The 17077-nt window shown below is 51.6% G+C and overlaps 3 protein-coding genes across 3 annotated transcripts; all 3 read right to left on the bottom strand.

Moving 5' to 3' along the window:
• Positions 1-881: 881 nt before the first annotated feature.
• On the bottom strand, positions 882-4706 carry PpBr36_09182 (uncharacterized protein; the record flags this gene model as incomplete). The annotated part of the gene is made up of 2 exons (XM_029896304.1): positions 882-4263; positions 4492-4706. 2 exons carry the CDS (start codon positions 4704-4706, stop codon positions 882-884), a joined length of 3597 nt encoding a protein of 1198 aa, XP_029744556.1.
• A 2893-nt stretch (positions 4707-7599) lies between these two features.
• PpBr36_09181 (uncharacterized protein) lies at positions 7600-9307 on the bottom strand (the record flags this gene model as incomplete). Its single annotated transcript, XM_029896303.1, has 2 exons — positions 7600-8994; positions 9065-9307. 2 exons carry the CDS (start codon positions 9305-9307, stop codon positions 7600-7602), a joined length of 1638 nt encoding a protein of 545 aa, XP_029744555.1.
• Positions 9308-10497: 1190 nt separating this feature from the next.
• PpBr36_09180 (uncharacterized protein) lies at positions 10498-12712 on the bottom strand (the record flags this gene model as incomplete). Its single annotated transcript, XM_029896302.1, has 4 exons — positions 10498-11333; positions 11406-11871; positions 12040-12287; positions 12682-12712. 4 exons carry the CDS (start codon positions 12710-12712, stop codon positions 10498-10500), a joined length of 1581 nt encoding a protein of 526 aa, XP_029744554.1.
• Between the last annotated feature and the right edge of the window lie 4365 nt (positions 12713-17077).

The following is a 17077-nucleotide window of genomic DNA, read 5'->3' as shown; positions in this document are numbered from 1 at the left end:
TTTTTTTTTTTTTTTGCTGACCTCGCTCAATAGCACCGCCCGTTGAGCACTGCAGAGTGCACGTGTGTGGTATGGTGAAATGGGCTATCCGGAGCAAGGCCAAATTCGATAAAGTGATGAAATTTTGAAGTTGTTTCGCAGGGAACCTAGCTAATTTAGCAGGTTGCAAGCTACTGTCCAGGTATTGTACCCGTCACGCAGCAAAACTGCTCCAATCGCTCCACTGGATTGGACCCCTAAAAATCTTCCGATTGGCTGCACCTCACCAACTCCAGATTTCGCCCCGAGTAGCGGGCTTTGGTACAAAAGTCACATAGGTAATTATTCGGTACTTGACCGAGAAAAAAAAAAAGCTCAAGATCCTCGCTAAATTGAAGCCGGTCCGCCTAAGGATACAATGGTCTCATCCGCAAGTTCTATAGAATGAGGAGTCGGGGAAAAAAAAAAAACCCATGACAAACGAAATGATAGACGCAAGCAAGCGGCGCCGCGCCTTAGGGCGGAGAGAAACTGTACAAAATGAGTTTCCTCGCAAGTTTTCACCCTATTAAACCACTTTCAACTCCCCCATGTGAAGTAAGTATTCGTCTTGCAAGGAGAAAGACAAGCAAACAAGGAAAAACAACCTCCCCCGCTAATTGGGCAGGCATGTCTCGAACGAAGCATGTCCCGCTGTATGTTTAATCTAATAAAACAAAAGAAATCAAGAGAATCCGAGCCCGCCAAATAAAAATACACAATTGTTACGCATTATCGCTCACAGACCAATATCTTTTCTTCGCCCACAATGATAGCTGAGCCAGCAAAATGTGATAGACTTGACCAGCCTCACCCCAGATCGACTTAGGTGACTTCTAACGTAGATCGTGTCCATCGTTCACCTAGTAGACCGGTCTTGTCACGTTCCCCAACGTGCCTTGCATATCCTTGGTATCAATTCCCAGTAAAAGGGCGTCCAGATCGAACGCAGTATCGCCCCCAACCCCGCCATGGCCTGCAGACGTTGCGGGCCTCATGGCGTGCGGAGCGGGTGCGGACGGGATACTTCCGCTCCTGCTGTTCCTGCCACGGCTCTTGAGACTGCGCGTCTTTGCCGGTCGGATGGCGCTAGACTCTAGGCTGACGGGAGGCAGAAATGGTGCCTGGGTAGCGGGTGATCGAGGCGGCGGCGATTTTCCATCACGGGACGGCGGCAGGGCTGGACTGCTTACCCCGGACGGCAGAGGAGGGACGGGTGGCACCCCGTTGTCATCTTTTCTATCGTGCCGGGCGTCCTCCACGGCGCGGCCATTACCATTACTTTTCCCGAAACTGTTTGAGCGATTGAGCTGCTCCAAACCCCCCGGAGACTCTGCGCCACCACGACTAGCCGCTCTCCGCTCTCGTGATTGCGACCTGGATCGAGAGGGGGGTCTCGGAGCAGGGTGTGATGGAGGAGGGTTGGCGGTGCTTCCCGCGTTAAAAGACAGCTCCGAAACCGTCATATCGTAACTAACGAGGCTGTCAGTGCTATCATCTGCGCCGAGGCCGCCAGCACCATGCCCATGGCTCGTTTGAGCCCGCACCGTTGCGGGCGCCATTTGGCCAGACAGTACCATCTTCAACTGATCAACCGACGTGACGCCGCTGCGAATTGGTCCACTGCTAGCCGGCGACGGGGTGACATTGCTTCTGAGGCTTGATTTCCGTAATTTTGCCAGGGGGTTGTTCTGAGGCGCAAGCATGTCTTTGCCAACTGGCTGCGAGTACGGCCTGAGATTTTGCTGGCTTGCCATGGGAGATCCGGTATTTGTAGCCATCTTGGCATTGGCGTAGCGACCGGTTCCCGTTGTCCCGGTCTTGGACCCGTTGAGCGACGCAGATTTGCTCCCTGCCCGCACCATGGCAATGACCATATCACGCGACCACTCCACGTACATCTGGTCCCGGAACCGGGATGGTACCTCACGCTCATCATCCATCGCGGTATTCGGCGACAGCCCACTGCTCATCTGCGAGCTGAGAATCGGTGAAGTGAAGCTACGGCCAGGCGAGGCCGCAGGACTAGTAGGCGGTGACGCAAAAGACTCCTGGTAACCTGTGCAGATACTATCGATCAGAGCGAAGCGATCGTCGAAGGGAAGCAACGCCTCTGACTCGATCTGATTGAATGGCATCTTTGGCTGAGGCTTGACCATGCCGGGGGTGCCGATCAGCTCCAACAACGGCGGCGGCACGTGAACTCCCTCGATCCAAAAGTGCTTACTCCTACGTCTGATGATCTCGTTGTGTATGGCCCGGCCGACAAGTGTGTTTTCAAAGTCGAACTTCTCGGTCAAAACCCAAAGATACCCATGTACAAGACAACCTATCCGGACCTTGCCAATAGGAGCATCCACTTCCTGGATATCCTCCTGCAGCCTGAATATCATGGGCAAGCCGTAACGCACGGCATTGATGCCAAGCCTGTCGACGAGTTTCGCCAGCAGCACATGCAATAGAACTATGTCGGTTTCGTAATCAACGTACTGTAGAGCATTGTCATAGATTGCCACATGAATCAGGTTGAGGAAGTGCAGATGTGTCGGCTTCGGTTCCCTGCGAGTGGATGCACTAGAAGCCGCTCTCCTGGCCGGCGACACGTCCATCTTGCTCAGATCTCTGGTATGGCGTATGGACGCGCGAGGGTTGGGCGCGCTTTCATCAACAGCTTTGAGGTCTCCCTTAGTTGTTTCCCTATCGAGCCAAGTGATGAGAGCATCTGCGTATGCCTTGCGTACAAGGCCTTCGGGATCGCGAAGTAACCACTGGGTTCCCTCCCATACCGATATGGACACTTTGTTCCGTGCCAGACCAAGATTGCCGGCCATCTTAGTTCGGGGGTTGGCCACGAGCAAGATAGACTTGATGGCCTTGAGGGCTGCTACCTTGGCAACCGTCAGGGAGAAAAGAGACTCGACAGTAGAGTCTTCAGGGTGGATGACTTGGCCATCGACCTTCTCTGCTTGCGGCGAGGTGTTGTCAGGGCTGTTCGATTTAGACGGTCGTAGCCTTTGCAGGATGGCAGAGATCATATCTGATATTTGGTCGGCATAGTATACGTGTGTCGCCAGATCTCCAATCGTCTGTTGGATCCGTTCAAGCAACTCCTTGCGAGCCGCAGCCGTGGCCTGGGCAGCCGTTGAGGCGGCGATCGTGGTGGGGGATCTTGGATCCGGTTGACCAGGGAGCAGCATGTCCGAGGCGCTTGCGCCACTGGGATCGCCCGGCAGCTGAACCAGCCTCTTCATGTGTTGCATGAGAGCCAGGAGCACATCCATTACGCTCAGCCCAATGAGGTTCACATCCGACCGTAACAAGGCTCCCATCATGGCCATCCAGACAATATGGTGCCTCATCGACTCGTCTGAGAGGGGCATGCGGACCAGCGTGTCCATTGTCGTCATCAGTATGACATACCTCTCCTGCACCGGTGCCCATCGAGAGATGAGTCCAAAGATCTTGATGGCCCAGCCGCTATCGCGGCCTGTCCTTGCGCTCTTCTTAACCACATTCTCATCCTGGTTGACCCTCTCCTCAATAAACTTGAGCAGCGCAACGGTGGCAGCATGTATTTGCGAGCGGTTGGGCCCGACAAAGATCTGCTTCAAGCAGGTGATGGCCAGGACACCTATGTCCTCCTCTGCGAGTTTGTCGACGTCCATGGCCGAGCCTGCGAGGGCTATGGGGTTCGGCTCGTTGCCGCCCTCGGCGGTACGCACCGTGGCAACGCTAGTCCTCCGCCTAAGCAGCAGCTTGTCGGTATCTACTTTCTCTTCGAGATGTGCCCGATGCAAAAGAATCTCCAAGAACTCCTCGTTATCCGTCCACAAGTTTTCCAGTATCATCGGAACGAGTATATCGTATTGCGTACCCTGAACCGACGCGAGAGCATCCGAAGAAGCCACGCTCCGGATGGCCTCGAGACCGGTATTGCGCCATCGCATCGCTACGGGCTTGCTGGGCGGTGTCTTGCCGGGCGACCTACGTGTCGATGCCAGGGACGCGTACTGGCGCACGATAGACTCATACTGCTTAAGATACGCCTGGTCGGCAAAGAGCGAGGATGCATCGTGGTTCGCGCAGAATGCTTCGAAGGTAGGCGTTGAAGACTCGACCATCGTTATGTCATTGGACTTGAGGACAAGGTCGAGGATCTTGAGGACTGATGGTGCGAACAAGGGTAGATCCTTGGGGTTCTTCTCGATGAGGGCTTCGAGGATCTGCAGGGTAACTTGCACATTGCTACATTTTCACGGTTAATCAATTAGCTTGATACTCCAGAATTGTTTTCAAATCGGTAACAGACACAAGCGGGCGTGAGGTATGAGAGGTGTCGATGTGCATCTTCTCCCGGCAGTTACGGGGAGCGGCAGTGCCTCTCTTGGGGGAATTTTTTTTTTCTTTTGCTTTTGTTTGCGCGGAGGAACGATGACGCTGCACGAGCACGGAACAGAAAAGATTCAGACGAACCCAATTCTTAGACGCCAAACATCGCTGGCCGTCTTCTTCTCGAGAAACGAGCCGACTTTCTGGAACTTGGATTTGCGCGATGCTGCATAGTACAGCAAATAGCTGAGCTCGCTCGAGTTTGGCTTGACGTCAACGGCCCCTTTTGTCGTCCTTGGGTAGCATTTGAGGACGAGAACCTGGTGCTTGGGGCGGCACTTTTGCTGGAGAGCGTTCATGGTCGCGCCGGCTGGTGCGCCGCTCCAGACGATCTGGAGGCTGCTGTTTTTTGTTTGTTGTTCTGTGCCAGTTCGATTGTCGCTTCCACCGAGGTGTTTGGTGTGGTGTTTGGGTGACCGTTATGCGGAGATGTGTTCGTTTTGGAGTCTGACAGGAGGTTTGCGTTGCGTTGCAGGGGGGACAATTTTTTTTAACAAGAATAAAAAGAAAATTATCAAGGGAAGAAAAAAAGAAAAAAAGAAAAAGAAAAAATAATCCGACACCGACCAAAAAGCCAGACAGATCGACGGACCCCAAATAATAATAATAATAATAATAAAGCCGTGAACCAGATTTAGCCCGGTATAGGGTACGTGCACAACAAGTCCAACGCGTCGGCGTTGGATGGTCGGTCTGGTCAATGTACGTACGTGTGTGGCTTTACCAAAGGGCAGGATTATTGTCTGCTCATCGTTGGCGTTGTTGATCAGGTACAAGGCGGAGTGTCTTGTCTCGCAGTTAACGGCGGCTGCCCATTCCAGGTCGGTTGTAACGGGTGATGATTGTCTGTGGTTCTTGTTGGTAGTTCCATATACTTTTTTTTCCTTCTTTCTTTCTTTTGGTACCTGCAGCAGGTTTGGATTTTTTTGATTTTTTTTTTTTTTTTATGTTTCCCTCTGTTCCTGGGTCCCACAACAAAGAATGACACGACCGAAACGACGCATGCAAGTTTTGGTTTCTGGGGTTTGCAGCAACAGTGTCAAATCTCCCCTATCTGTCGAAAGCTCTTGTCAGGGACGTCGCTCTCGCGGTGGGCCGTCGATCTTATTTGGGGGCCTGGGATGTGCTTTGGTGTACAAGTGTGTACAATTTGGATAGAAGCACCTTGTAAGATTAATAGCTATGCGGATCTGAGTCTGGCCCGTTGTACCGTCGGAAGACGCGGGATCGGATTTCCGCCTTTACTCCAGAGATGGAGATGAACAGAAGCTAGCTGGGCAATGCATGTCGTCGTGGCCCTCTTCTCTGCCTTCTTTTTGATTTGGGTCCTTTCCGGCTCGGATGGATGAGCAATTCAGATTTGGAGTCTCCACAAGGTTGCCAGCCCCACCTTCCTGGACAAAGATGGATTTGGAGTGACGCTGCTGATGTGTGCTTGTGTGTTTGTTTGCAATGCAATGCAATGCACTTCACTTCCATGACATAGCCTCATCCACATTTGGGTATTGGGTACCTCCAGGTCAGGTACCTAGCTCGCCTATTGATGTGGTACCTACCTCAGCTCCCTTCCTTTGCTTAGGTAAAAAAAGTTAAGCGCCCTCTGTGTTGGTGTATGCAGATATACTTCTCAACAAATTTGTCTACTACGTATTGGCTTGCTTGGACCAAAAATAAACCGAAGAAAAGTGAATGTCAAAAAAAACAGCACAAGATAAGAAACCTTCTGAGTGAAAGAAAGCCAGCCGCGGCTTTCATTTCATCCAAAGAAGAACCCACGTCTACTGGGTTTTAGTCTCCTTTTAGCCACCTGTCTTCCCAAATTCGTCGCAACTCGGAACCGTGCTGATTGGCAGCTACACCACAAAAGTCTGCAGCCACTCCGCATTTGCATTCAGTCGAGACGACTCTTCCCACACAACTCGCGTGGCAATGACATCGGATTCCGCGCGGAGGGAGGGATTTGCTTCACGTGAAGCAAAGTTGCGGTCACGACCAAAATCCGAAGGCACACCTTCGTGGGATAGGATAATTTATGATACTCACCGCAAACCCGCCTTTGCAGTATGCTTTGTTGTCGACCGATGAATTGAGTAGCCAGCTAATGCATACTTTTTTTTGTTTCATTTTTTTTTTTTTTTTTTTTTTTTTTTTTTGTTTCTTATGCTTTCACCGTTCAGTCAGCATATCAAGGTAACCGGGTTGCTTAAAATCTGCTTATACAGGCACCTGGTACCCCAAGGCTGGTAAATAGGTCTAGGCAATACAGTCTAGCCTACCGTAGACAGTGTTCAGGCTACCAAAATGGCACTAAGTAAAAAGAAAAAGAAAAAAAAAAGTGAGGACAACAACTGAGCAAGCAAGAGTCAGTGCGAGGCCTTTCGAGTCGCTGGGAATGCGTCCATGTGTATCGGGGACTTTGTAATCGCCAAACGCAGATGGATCTGAATCATATTTAGGAGAGCAGCCCGGTGGTTTTACGAATTCGTGGGTTTTATCTACTGCAGAGCAATACAGTGTACTTTTTGCTGGGCTATCCTGTAAATACTCCGTCAAGCATCGGGCTTTGCATGTTTCCAAGATAGAAGAAAAAGAAAGAACAAAAAAAGAACATGCATGGCATTTCCTTGCTCGCTATGGCTCGGACGCTCGTTCCCGTGTCTCAACATTTAGTTTGGCTCGGTTTCTTGGGCCCTAGTCGAATCGACCATTTCCCCAATCGAGCAAGTAAATCTATTCTTGTAGTCCCCTCCCAGGGTCCCGGGCGCAGAAAACTGCTTTTTTTTTTTTTTTTTTTTTTTTTTTTTTTTTTTTTTTTGCATGTGTCGTCCACAAAAGCTGCAGCGTAGTTCCGCTGTGTCACACATGGAAGACATGGGATGATAAACCCGAATCTCAGGGTTTTGTGTTCCGCTCAACCTCGGTTCGGCATACTTGCCCAGCCAAAGACAACCCCCGCCCCCCGTCCGAAGAAGGCTTTATCTTGGGGACTTTGTGGGCTGAGGCGGGGGACTGGGTTTAGCTCAAGATATTTTGGGCTCAGCAGTGTGGCTCCTCAGTCAGCGGTCTTCGGCTCAAGTTCCCAACGCGAGGATATCACGTACACCAGCAACGGCCAAAATGAGGAAAATGGATATCATGCCATGACGGCAAGACAACGAATGGGGTGCGCAGAGTGAACAAAATAAATCATGATTAACCAAGCACTCCCTCAAACCCACCAGCGAGGTGCAGTTCTCTTGTGCCCTCATCAGCCATTGCAAATAGATCCACGATCCTGGCACCCCTGACTTCAACAGCCGCCCAGCGCTGCTCACGACACTCCCTTGGCCCCAAAGCTCCAGCAGCACCGCCGCGACGTCCTGTCCAAACGCCCAGCTCGTCTAATAGGACCTCAATAACCCACGAGTACCGCACCGCACCGGTGTCGCCACCCGAGAACAGCGCCTCGGCATCCTCGCGCGCCCTGGGGACCAGGGTTGCCAGGAGATGCAAGTCAAGCAGCTGGGTAAATAGCAGGCCGTAAGCGGGTTTGTTGCGGCGCGCGGCCGTCGGGCTTGCCTCGGCGGCCCCAGGGTAGTTTGGGTTTGGATTGTATGTCAGGTTGAATATAGATCTCAATGTTGGATCAAGCGGTCTGTTTCGGTTCTCACCGCTGCCGCCGCCGCCGCCGCCACCGACGCCAGGTATTTCGGGTGAGAAATTCCCATCCGCCCTGCGTTGATTTTGTTCTGGTTCCCGGTCTGGGGAGTTCGTAACGTTGAGTAGCATTATCAGAGGACATCCATAGTCTAGAGATCGGGATATATGCCGTAAGTGTGAAGACAGCAGTGCCAATTGTGAATGTGCCGATGGTTTATCTCGTGTTCGAAGCAGCGCTGCCAACAAGGATGACATGTGCGTGACGAGTACCACATCCGCCGTACGAGATATAGGTCTTTGCATTGCCTGTTCTGTCGTGTGTGGCCCCTGGGGCAGCTCCTCTGCCGAGCCCTGGCCGACCTCCTGCGCGGTATCAGGTTGCTGTGCTTGGTGAAGAACCACTGCCTCCTCTGCGCCAAATGAATATGTCGATGGTGGGACCGGTGACGACGAGGGTGGCGACGACAGCTCGGATGATTCGTCAGACACTGGAAGAGCATCGTCATCGCTGTCCATAATCTCTGTTACTTGCCTTGGCGGCTTTGGGGGCGGCAGCGCGTGAGCTTCATGGGACTCCGCCTCGTTCATGACGTCTCTCCTTGATCCTTGAACCGGCGCCCAGTCTACGGGCTGAGACTTGTCGTGCGCTGCCTCGAGCGAAGGAGGGACCTCTCGCGTTGCCAAATCCTCATGCAGAACCTCGCAGAGCCCGTCCATGTCAAACACTCTGGAGATGGCAATTTGTTCCAGACACCCAGCTGCCACCGCTCGCGCCCTTTCCTCGTCTTGACATTCTGATCCGGCCTGGTCTAGTAGAACCGCCCTTAGCGTAGGAAGCAGCGCGCTCATAGCGAGTGTGGTGATGAGCACAGCCCGCGGCCTATCTTTCCCCAGGCTGCTCTGTAAAGCGTCACCGACAAGCAGGCGGGCGATGACTTGCAGTCCAAGCTGCATGGTGGTGTATGTTTACATCAGTTCCGGAAGTGACTGTGAGCTGGCGATTGGCGCAAGGACTTACCAACAAGCCAAAATCTTCCAGCTCAGAGCTCACGCCCACAACGCAGCCTCTCTCGAAACCTCCAGACAAAGCTTCAACATCCAGCTCTCTGCATCCCGAGAGAATGTTTCCTCGCTCCCCCAGCAGATCCCGCCTGGCTGCTTCGCGGCAGAAGAGCACTTGTCCACTCACGGGATCGATAGGGAAGTGCGAGCTAGCCTGAGAAGCATCCGGGGGTGCTTCTATGTCCTCTTGGTCTCCCATTACTCCTGCATGATCTACCACTCAGTTCATTAAATGCGTTGGACAATCCATAATCCTTTGGTTCCGTGGACTGTGTGTCATATCGCCATCCCGGATTGGATGCGACCTTCTCATTGAGAGTACCGTGGCTATTTCTTCAAGCGGGATGCAAATACATAAATCAGGGTAATCGAAGCAACGATCGTCAGGGTTCTTTTAGAGCCGACGACAAGGCGTACAATCATCGAAAAAACAGCTTCTGCTCTCCGTAAAGTACAACAGTGAAGGAGCCTCAACTGCCAATCTTCAAAGCAAATGTAGACCAATTGAGAGAACAAAGAAGCCGCGATGCCATCTGCAATCACGTGACTTCGATGCATTTGGTTCCGCCATAGGCGCGGTTGCATGTATCCAATCCAACTACCACAACCATTAAAACATTTTTCTTGTATTTTCATGCGATTTTGGACGGCGACATGGGTAATGTAGCGTGTTATCTATTCAGCGTAGAATGCCCATAACCCAAGGCGCATGCGGGCAGCTGTGGTGATGACGTCTAGGAAACTTGGGTTAAAGATATTTTTTGGGGAGGTTCACCATGGTTGATAAAAAGCACCACGCATTCCAAAAGACTCCGTACAGGCTATGTTCTGAGAAGAGATGCGTAAGATAAGGAATAGGAGGAATGAAAAAGGGGAAGACAAACGAGATCAGGTCGCATAACATTTTCTGTGGAGGTTTGAGGGTTTTAAGGATGACAATGTTGATCATCGAGTCACCGAGATACAAAAGAAAAAAAAGAGCCCCTTCCAATAACAACTGAAATTATCACAATTTCTGAAATTTCCATAGCCGATTCAAATTTGTACACAAAGTCTATCACTGTCCCCCTATACCTCTTCTGAACCATCATATCATGGGCGCCGTTTGCAGATGCATAAACGTCCCTAGATCGAGCCGGTCAAAAATGCACGACATTCACAGAATCACGAGGCAGACGGGGCCAGACGATGTGGCACGGCGCAGCCGCACTGACAACGTAGTAAATGTTAATAGACGAATTAACCATAGCGTTTGAGTGGTAAAGGCAGTTATTTGTGCATCGTGTTCGCGATTCAGAACGCTGCATTCTCGTAAACGACAGCAGTGCGAACTACCATGTGCCTGCTAGGTGTCGGCGTCGTTTGGGTCCTCATGATACCCGAGCGCCCCTAGGCTGCGGTACCCGGGGCCGGAACGGCCGTAGGTGAGGGCTGGTCTGGGGGGCTTGGCCTGGCTCGCCGTCCACCCTTCAAGCTCTTGACACGTGCAAGCAGTCCGCCACCGGCTCGGGCAGCCTGGTCATCATCACCAGCGGTGGCACGACGCTCAAGTGGCACAGGGTCCGGGCTAGTGGGAGACTTGACACGGGGAGCAGATCCATCTCTCCTACGGACAGAGATTGACTCCTCTCCATTCTTGCCACCGTCATAGTCGGCAAAGAATGGGTTGCGCTCCCCTCGCGAGCTCGACATGCTGGCCGACGAGTTGGCACCGGGAATCGGAGGCGATCGTCGCGACGAGTACACGCCTTCGGGGTTTGTCATGCGGCCGCCCGCCTCGAAGTCGCGGCGGGGGCGGTTGATGCCGCGAATCCTCTGCGCAAGCGATTTCTTCCGTTGGAGGCCATTCTCCATGGTATCTTGTTGCTGTTCAGCCTCGCGCCGCTGGATAACGGTCCGTGCGGCCGGTGTACCCTCCAAAAAGGTGGATGTTCCCAGGCCCATCGATTCGTCACCGTGCAGAATCGTGCCACGGCTGAGAGGGTCGAAAACGGGCGGCAGACGACTGGAAGAGCCCTGCTTCTCGCCTTGAGAATACTCTCTGAAGGCCTCCTGGTCGGCATTGCCCATAAACGTCGCATGATCTGGACGGGCGTTCAGCGGCCCCGACCCTCCCATAGAGTTGTTGAGCGAGTCCTTCGGGAATGCCTGCATCGGGGCGCGGCTGCTTCCTTTCTTGTTCCGATGAGGGTTGAGAGCATCGAATGGACCATCGTGATGGAACACTACAGGTTTGTGTCAGTCACTCTCGTTCGCGTCATTCAATTCTCAAAGCTGACAGATTTATAGCCACTCACGTCCGGTGCCATAAATGCTCGTGGCGTCCAACTGATCAATAATGTCAAGTTTTCTGTTGCTGGGTCTTGGTTTGCTTTTAGAGTCTCGCTCGCCTCGCTCTCGGTGGCGGCGTTCCCTCTCCCGGCGCCGCAAATCACGCGCCTTCTTTTCCTCCTCTGTTAGATACTTCTCCTTATCGGTGCTGATGACTGAAGACTCCGAGTTACGTCGCAGGCGTCTGTCCGATCGCCTGTGAGGCGAAGAGGACTCTCCATGGCGGCTGTCTCCGGCGCCGCTCCCTTGCAGTCTACGTGCTCGCATCGCTTCCTCCTGCGAACGCGTAGGCCTGTGGCTTGGAGGAGGACGACGGCCACCGGGAGGCGGCACGTTCTCTCCACGTGGAGGCCCCGGTCGGCCCATGGACGGGCGCGATCCTGGAGGTGGAGGTGGCTTCATGTCAGTTCTGTCATCGAGAGTTAGGGAGTCCTGCGACGGCACCAATAATAGTCAGCAGCTGATCGCTAGTCAAAAAAATTAGTGTGCCCCGTCGCTTGGTCGTGCCTCGGCTGGGAAACCGCTCAGGTAGCTTTTTTTGACACAAAACTTGGTTGAAGACGGGCTAAAGTCCACTGAAATTGGCGGGTCACAACTTACAAAAATCTCCTCCGCCGTGGGCGACATTCGGTCAGATTTGGAAGCCATGCTGTCTGGCGACAATAAAGGTTGCTGTTGCTGAATTGGCTTGTTGGAAGGATCAAGAAATGGATTTCGCGAAACTGGACGAGGCGGCGGATCATCAAAAGGAGAAGCCGGGCTCTGTGGGAGATTGCTAGGAGAAGCCGCGCGGTTGCGAAAGGGATTGTTGGATGAAAGATTGAGCGATAATCCCGCCGATCGTTGACCTGATGCAGGGAGGAAAAGTAGAGACGGGGCACGTTAGTGGTCGAACCAAGCATGCCAACAGCGTGCAGAAGGTGAATGACGAGATGATAGGGGCACATGAAACAGCAATCTCCTCTACATGACACAGAAACCTCAACCGGCTAAGTGGACCGAGTGCGGGCGATCAGAGAGGGTCAAGAAAAAAAAATACAAAAATAAAATCAAATCGAAAAATTCCAAGAAACCCGTTCCTGGTCACCGGCCTGAGATTGGCCTGCGCGAGGGTAAAAAAACAGGGAAGTAGAGTTGAGATGGGCTGGGTTGCAATGCAAATTGGCTTTGGGCAGAATCGTCATTGAATGACTGGCTTGGGCTGATGTATTTTTGTTATGCAGTGTACTGTAAAGCACTTACCAGACTGGTCCGGATGCATTCCCGACGACATTTTTGCGGAGCAAGATCTTGGGAAATGCGATGCGGGCTGCTTTGGTTTCTTCGCACCCTTCCTGTCTCGGAAGTATGCCAGAGAAGAGAGGAGCTTTGAGGGAAGATTTCGTTGCCGGTTCTTCCTTGCGCTCCTAAGCTATCACAGGGTTTGTTTTGTTGTAGTTGGACCTGTGTTCTGTTTGAGCACACCTAGGCGCATGCCAAACCAAGATAAGAGGCCAGAGGACCCTGGCCACACAGCCCGAAAATTAACGACTTGGCTGCCCCTGAAGTCTGATCAGGCGACACTGTGCAAATCGACTTGCTCACGGCAGGCGTGTGCGGTATACCTAGGTATCTATGTTTCTGCTATCGATACCCAGCAAAGTTTTTTTCTTTTTTTCTTTCTCGGGGGGTGTCTGGATAGAGACTTGACGTTGACCGGGCGCAGCCGGACAGCAGACAACTGTGGCAGAACTGTGGCCACCGATGTCTTGTCTGGTGTGGTACCTGACAGCGTGTCTGTCGCAGGGCGGTGTTTTCGGACGAAAGCAATTATGATTCAGCGCGTCAGGTAGGTCGCCCTTCCACTCGTGACTCGATCGTCGTCGTTTCTCTGCGTTTACTTTCGTTACTTGAGGGCGTGGGCGGCTGAAGAGTCGCGCGGTGTCGCAGAAGTGCAGCTTGCCGTATTTCGTCTGTGTTCCGTCCGACGTCACTTCTCGATGTGGAGCAACACAGCAACAGAGCTGCGGTTATGGGAGCAGAAGAGTGGACGAAGAAGAGACGAGAGAAAGACAAAAAAAAACAAAGACAAAAATGTAGACAAAAGGTCGTGATAGCAAAATTGGTTGTTATGAATGGTTGTTTCTGATGTTTGCCGGATCAAGATCTCCTGTCGACAGCTCCGTTACGATCGTTGTCGTTGAGAGGACCGACAGCTGCGCGGCGAGCAGGAGGCGACAGGCGTTCAACAAATGGCTTGTCTGGCTGTCTGGTTTGGTCTGGATCTAGGTCTGGTTTTACTTCAGCGCGAGAAATTGAGTGAAGGCGCGCGTTGCTTTGAGGGGAGTGGACGCCTGGGGCCACCTGACCACTTGGAAAATGAGGCCCAATTCTCGTATCCTCCACTTGTCATAAGGCAGATGGATGGACGGTCTCGGCTTCCTTTCTCAATGCTTGACTCCTTTCCGCAATTCGCTGTGATGCAAGGGTTCGAATCGGGCGGCTGCAACCGTAGAAATCTGGTGGGTTTTTTTTCTCTGTCTTTCTCCCTCTTCTCTTTTTTTTTTTTTTTTTCTCAGGGTCCTCTGTCTGCTTGCTCGCCAGCTGCCGTGAATTCCCTTTTCCTTGCCGGGGTACCTGTGCTTGCCTCTGCTTGGCTGTCCTGAAAAAGGCGGGGGGTTGCCTTTTTGGCTTGACCGCTTGGGGGGATTGGGCCCACCGAGTGCGACGTGAAATGGCGTTGAATACGACTCTGCACACAGAGCCGAGGTGGTGTCGAGAAGCGATGCCGTAATTGCGATCTTGGGGAAATATGATGAGGATGAACACTTAATTAGGTGCTTTTCAGTAAGAGAGAAAGGAGCATTGATCAACGGGGGAAATTTGTTCAGCCACCTAGACGAAGAATCAGCGGTTTAAGCGGTTTTACTTTCTTCTGCATTGTACCTTTTGACGGGCTTTTTTTTTTCCTCCTCTCTCTCTCTCTACAGGTAGTCATTCTTGGGGTATTCAAAAGCTGCGGCTGAGATTATATTTGTTCCGAGACGGTGCTCTTTAGCGCCTAGCACCGTCTATGGACCTTGGTTCCAGGTTGCTGGATCACAGTTACCATTCCATACCCCAGGGATGTGCTCTTTAGTGCAATTTTGATCGACATTTATCCCGCAAGAGATGTTGTATCTGGTGCGTCTTCTTTCACGGCATCGGAGGCAAGCAATAGATTGTTGGCCATGGTGTTCTCCGAAGTCAAATCCAACATACCTACGACATTGAAAGTGGTGCACTGAAATAAAAAAAAACCCCTCCAAATATTTGAAGCCAACATTTCCGCACAGATGCATGCATCATTTGACAAAGCCCCATTGAGGATGCAAAAAAAAAAAAAAAAAAAAAAAGGACCGTTGGTTCCCGGCCCGTTGCGGTTTCCCTGCCCGTCTAGTTTGTTTCACGGACTAATGCGGATGGTGCTTCCATGTTGGCTTGCGGCTTCGTCAATTGGTATTCCTGCCGGTTTGCTCTGTACAAGTAGATCCAGTCTTGGGCAGGGTTTGACTCAGGTTTGATTCCAATGTAGACGAGTCTCATGATAATGTGTTTGGCGTTTAAAGATTAGAACACGGTGTTGACGCCGGTCTTGGATGTCTGTCTCACAAATGCATGTGGTTATGGTATGGGAATTTACTCCGCATGGCATCTAGCATACGAGAAGCGGCTGACCGGTTGCCATGGGCAAACAAGAAACCTCCGTAGGGCAGAACAATATCCGTGATTGTGCAGTCCAAATTTCAGTGGGCGGTCCCTGCATGCTCAATCAGCACTGCTGCCACGTGCGCCGTCGTTCAATTTCCTCAATTGACCATGGAAATTGATTACTGCGTAGATTCTCCTTCAACCTCGAGCCTTTTCGCGATTGACATGATGGAGAAATGGACATGGAGGCTGGTGGTCCTGCGAGTTGAGATGGAGTCCCTAGGCACATACTGTCTAGTAAACCCCTACTTTACCAATAATAGCAAGTTGCCCCTGATTCGTGCCTGTTCAACCCACATGTTCTGCACGCTGGACCCGCCCAGGCCCCCCCCCCTTTCTTGGGCGGGTGGAAGCACGTACTGTACAGTATTTCACAAAAAGTACCTAGAGTAGCGCTTGATAGTGTTCCGTGATCCGTAACAGCAGGGAATCTGCAACAGTGCTTTCTTTTTAGTACCGACTGCGTCCCCACGTTCTGGGATGGAATCCATGTTTGCTCGTCTATTCTAGCTTCCAGCAGTACAACGCTACAACACTACGACACTACAACACTAGAATAATTACCCGTATCCGTATGTTACCTGTTTGTTGTCTTTTTGCTGGCTTCCCCTTGCTTCTCTTGGTCAGCATCCTCGTCGGCAAGCGCCAGTTGAGCATTGTTCGCATTTATTTTTTCCAAGTCTAGACGTAGCAGTAAAAGTTTATTTTTGTGAGCTCGTCAGCTCTTTTTCTGGTTTTTCTTCTTTTTGCTTTTTATCCTCATACACAGGATCCGAAATCCCGAGCTTTACTGCCACATTCTCAATGCATGTCAATCACAACACGTCATCATGTCTTTGAACGCATTACGGTGTAAGCCCAGTGGGCGATCGAGATTGCTACTTTTTTGTCCCCCTTGAAAAAAAAAAAAGAAAAAAAAAAGAGGGAACTTCAAGACGTTCTCCCCATCCTTGCGGCGCAAGAGGGCTTGGCAGCCCAAAGAGTCTAACACAATCGTGTTGAGGACAGCCCTGCAAGCCTTGCTTGCTGAATAGTGCGCATGGTTTGACGCCACGGACTCTGTCAATGCCTGGGTCACGCTCCGGATGACGCTTGCACAATCGCGTCTATGTATAGCCTACGAGGCTGATATTTTTATTTGCTTCTTGGTTGATGGGTCACGGCTCCAGAGAGTCCCAAACGGGATTTGGCCGAAGCTCCGGGACGACCAACTTTTGTTCATGGAAAGGACATATATACATACGTTTGATCGAGCTTGGCTCGATTTGTGTTCAGCAAAGCAAAGCGTAGCCTGCATTGGGCACAGGACGGTCTACTGCATCGCATCCTTGCAACCGCTTATCAAAGATTGCTGCCAGCCCATGGTCTGGTCTTTGATAACTGGAGGGCGTGCGCAGTGGCAGTCCTACGATAGGACAAATCCCAGTGAGATAGCCCCGATTTTATCGGGACCCATGGTACCAGACGAGAGGGAAACGCGGATTCTTGGTCGAAAACTCGTATGGCGCGTGCTTCCCCCAGGAGCCGGGGGACTATGATAGGGATAGGTACTCCACTTCGTATCTAGGCCTGCTAGGGTATGGAAGACGTTGTGCCGCATAAAATATCACACCAGGACATGATTGATGTTTTGACATGAGTTAACCAGCCCTCATCTCAGTCAGCACCACGTTGGGCGCCGAGGGCACACAATGTCTCTTGTTAATTGGAGGAGTTCTCTGGCCATTTTCGAATTGGTTTCCTGGTTTGAGCCCGGCTGGAGCGAGTATGGACATGGCTTGTAATACTCACATCTTCACCGACAAACGCCCTTGCTTAGACTGTTGAAATAGTAAAAAAAAAAAAAAGTTCAACAAGCTTGTGTATGGTTGTCCATTACTCATGGCTTTGAACGAGCCTAGGAAATATT

Source organism: Pyricularia pennisetigena (genome assembly GCF_004337985.1).
Source record: "Pyricularia pennisetigena strain Br36 chromosome 7 map unlocalized Pyricularia_pennisetigena_Br36_Scf_8, whole genome shotgun sequence".
In the NCBI taxonomy this organism is placed as follows: Eukaryota; Fungi; Ascomycota; class Sordariomycetes; order Magnaporthales; family Pyriculariaceae; genus Pyricularia; species Pyricularia pennisetigena.
Note: the sequence above shows the minus strand (reverse complement) of the source record. Positions and strands in the feature narration are given on the sequence as shown.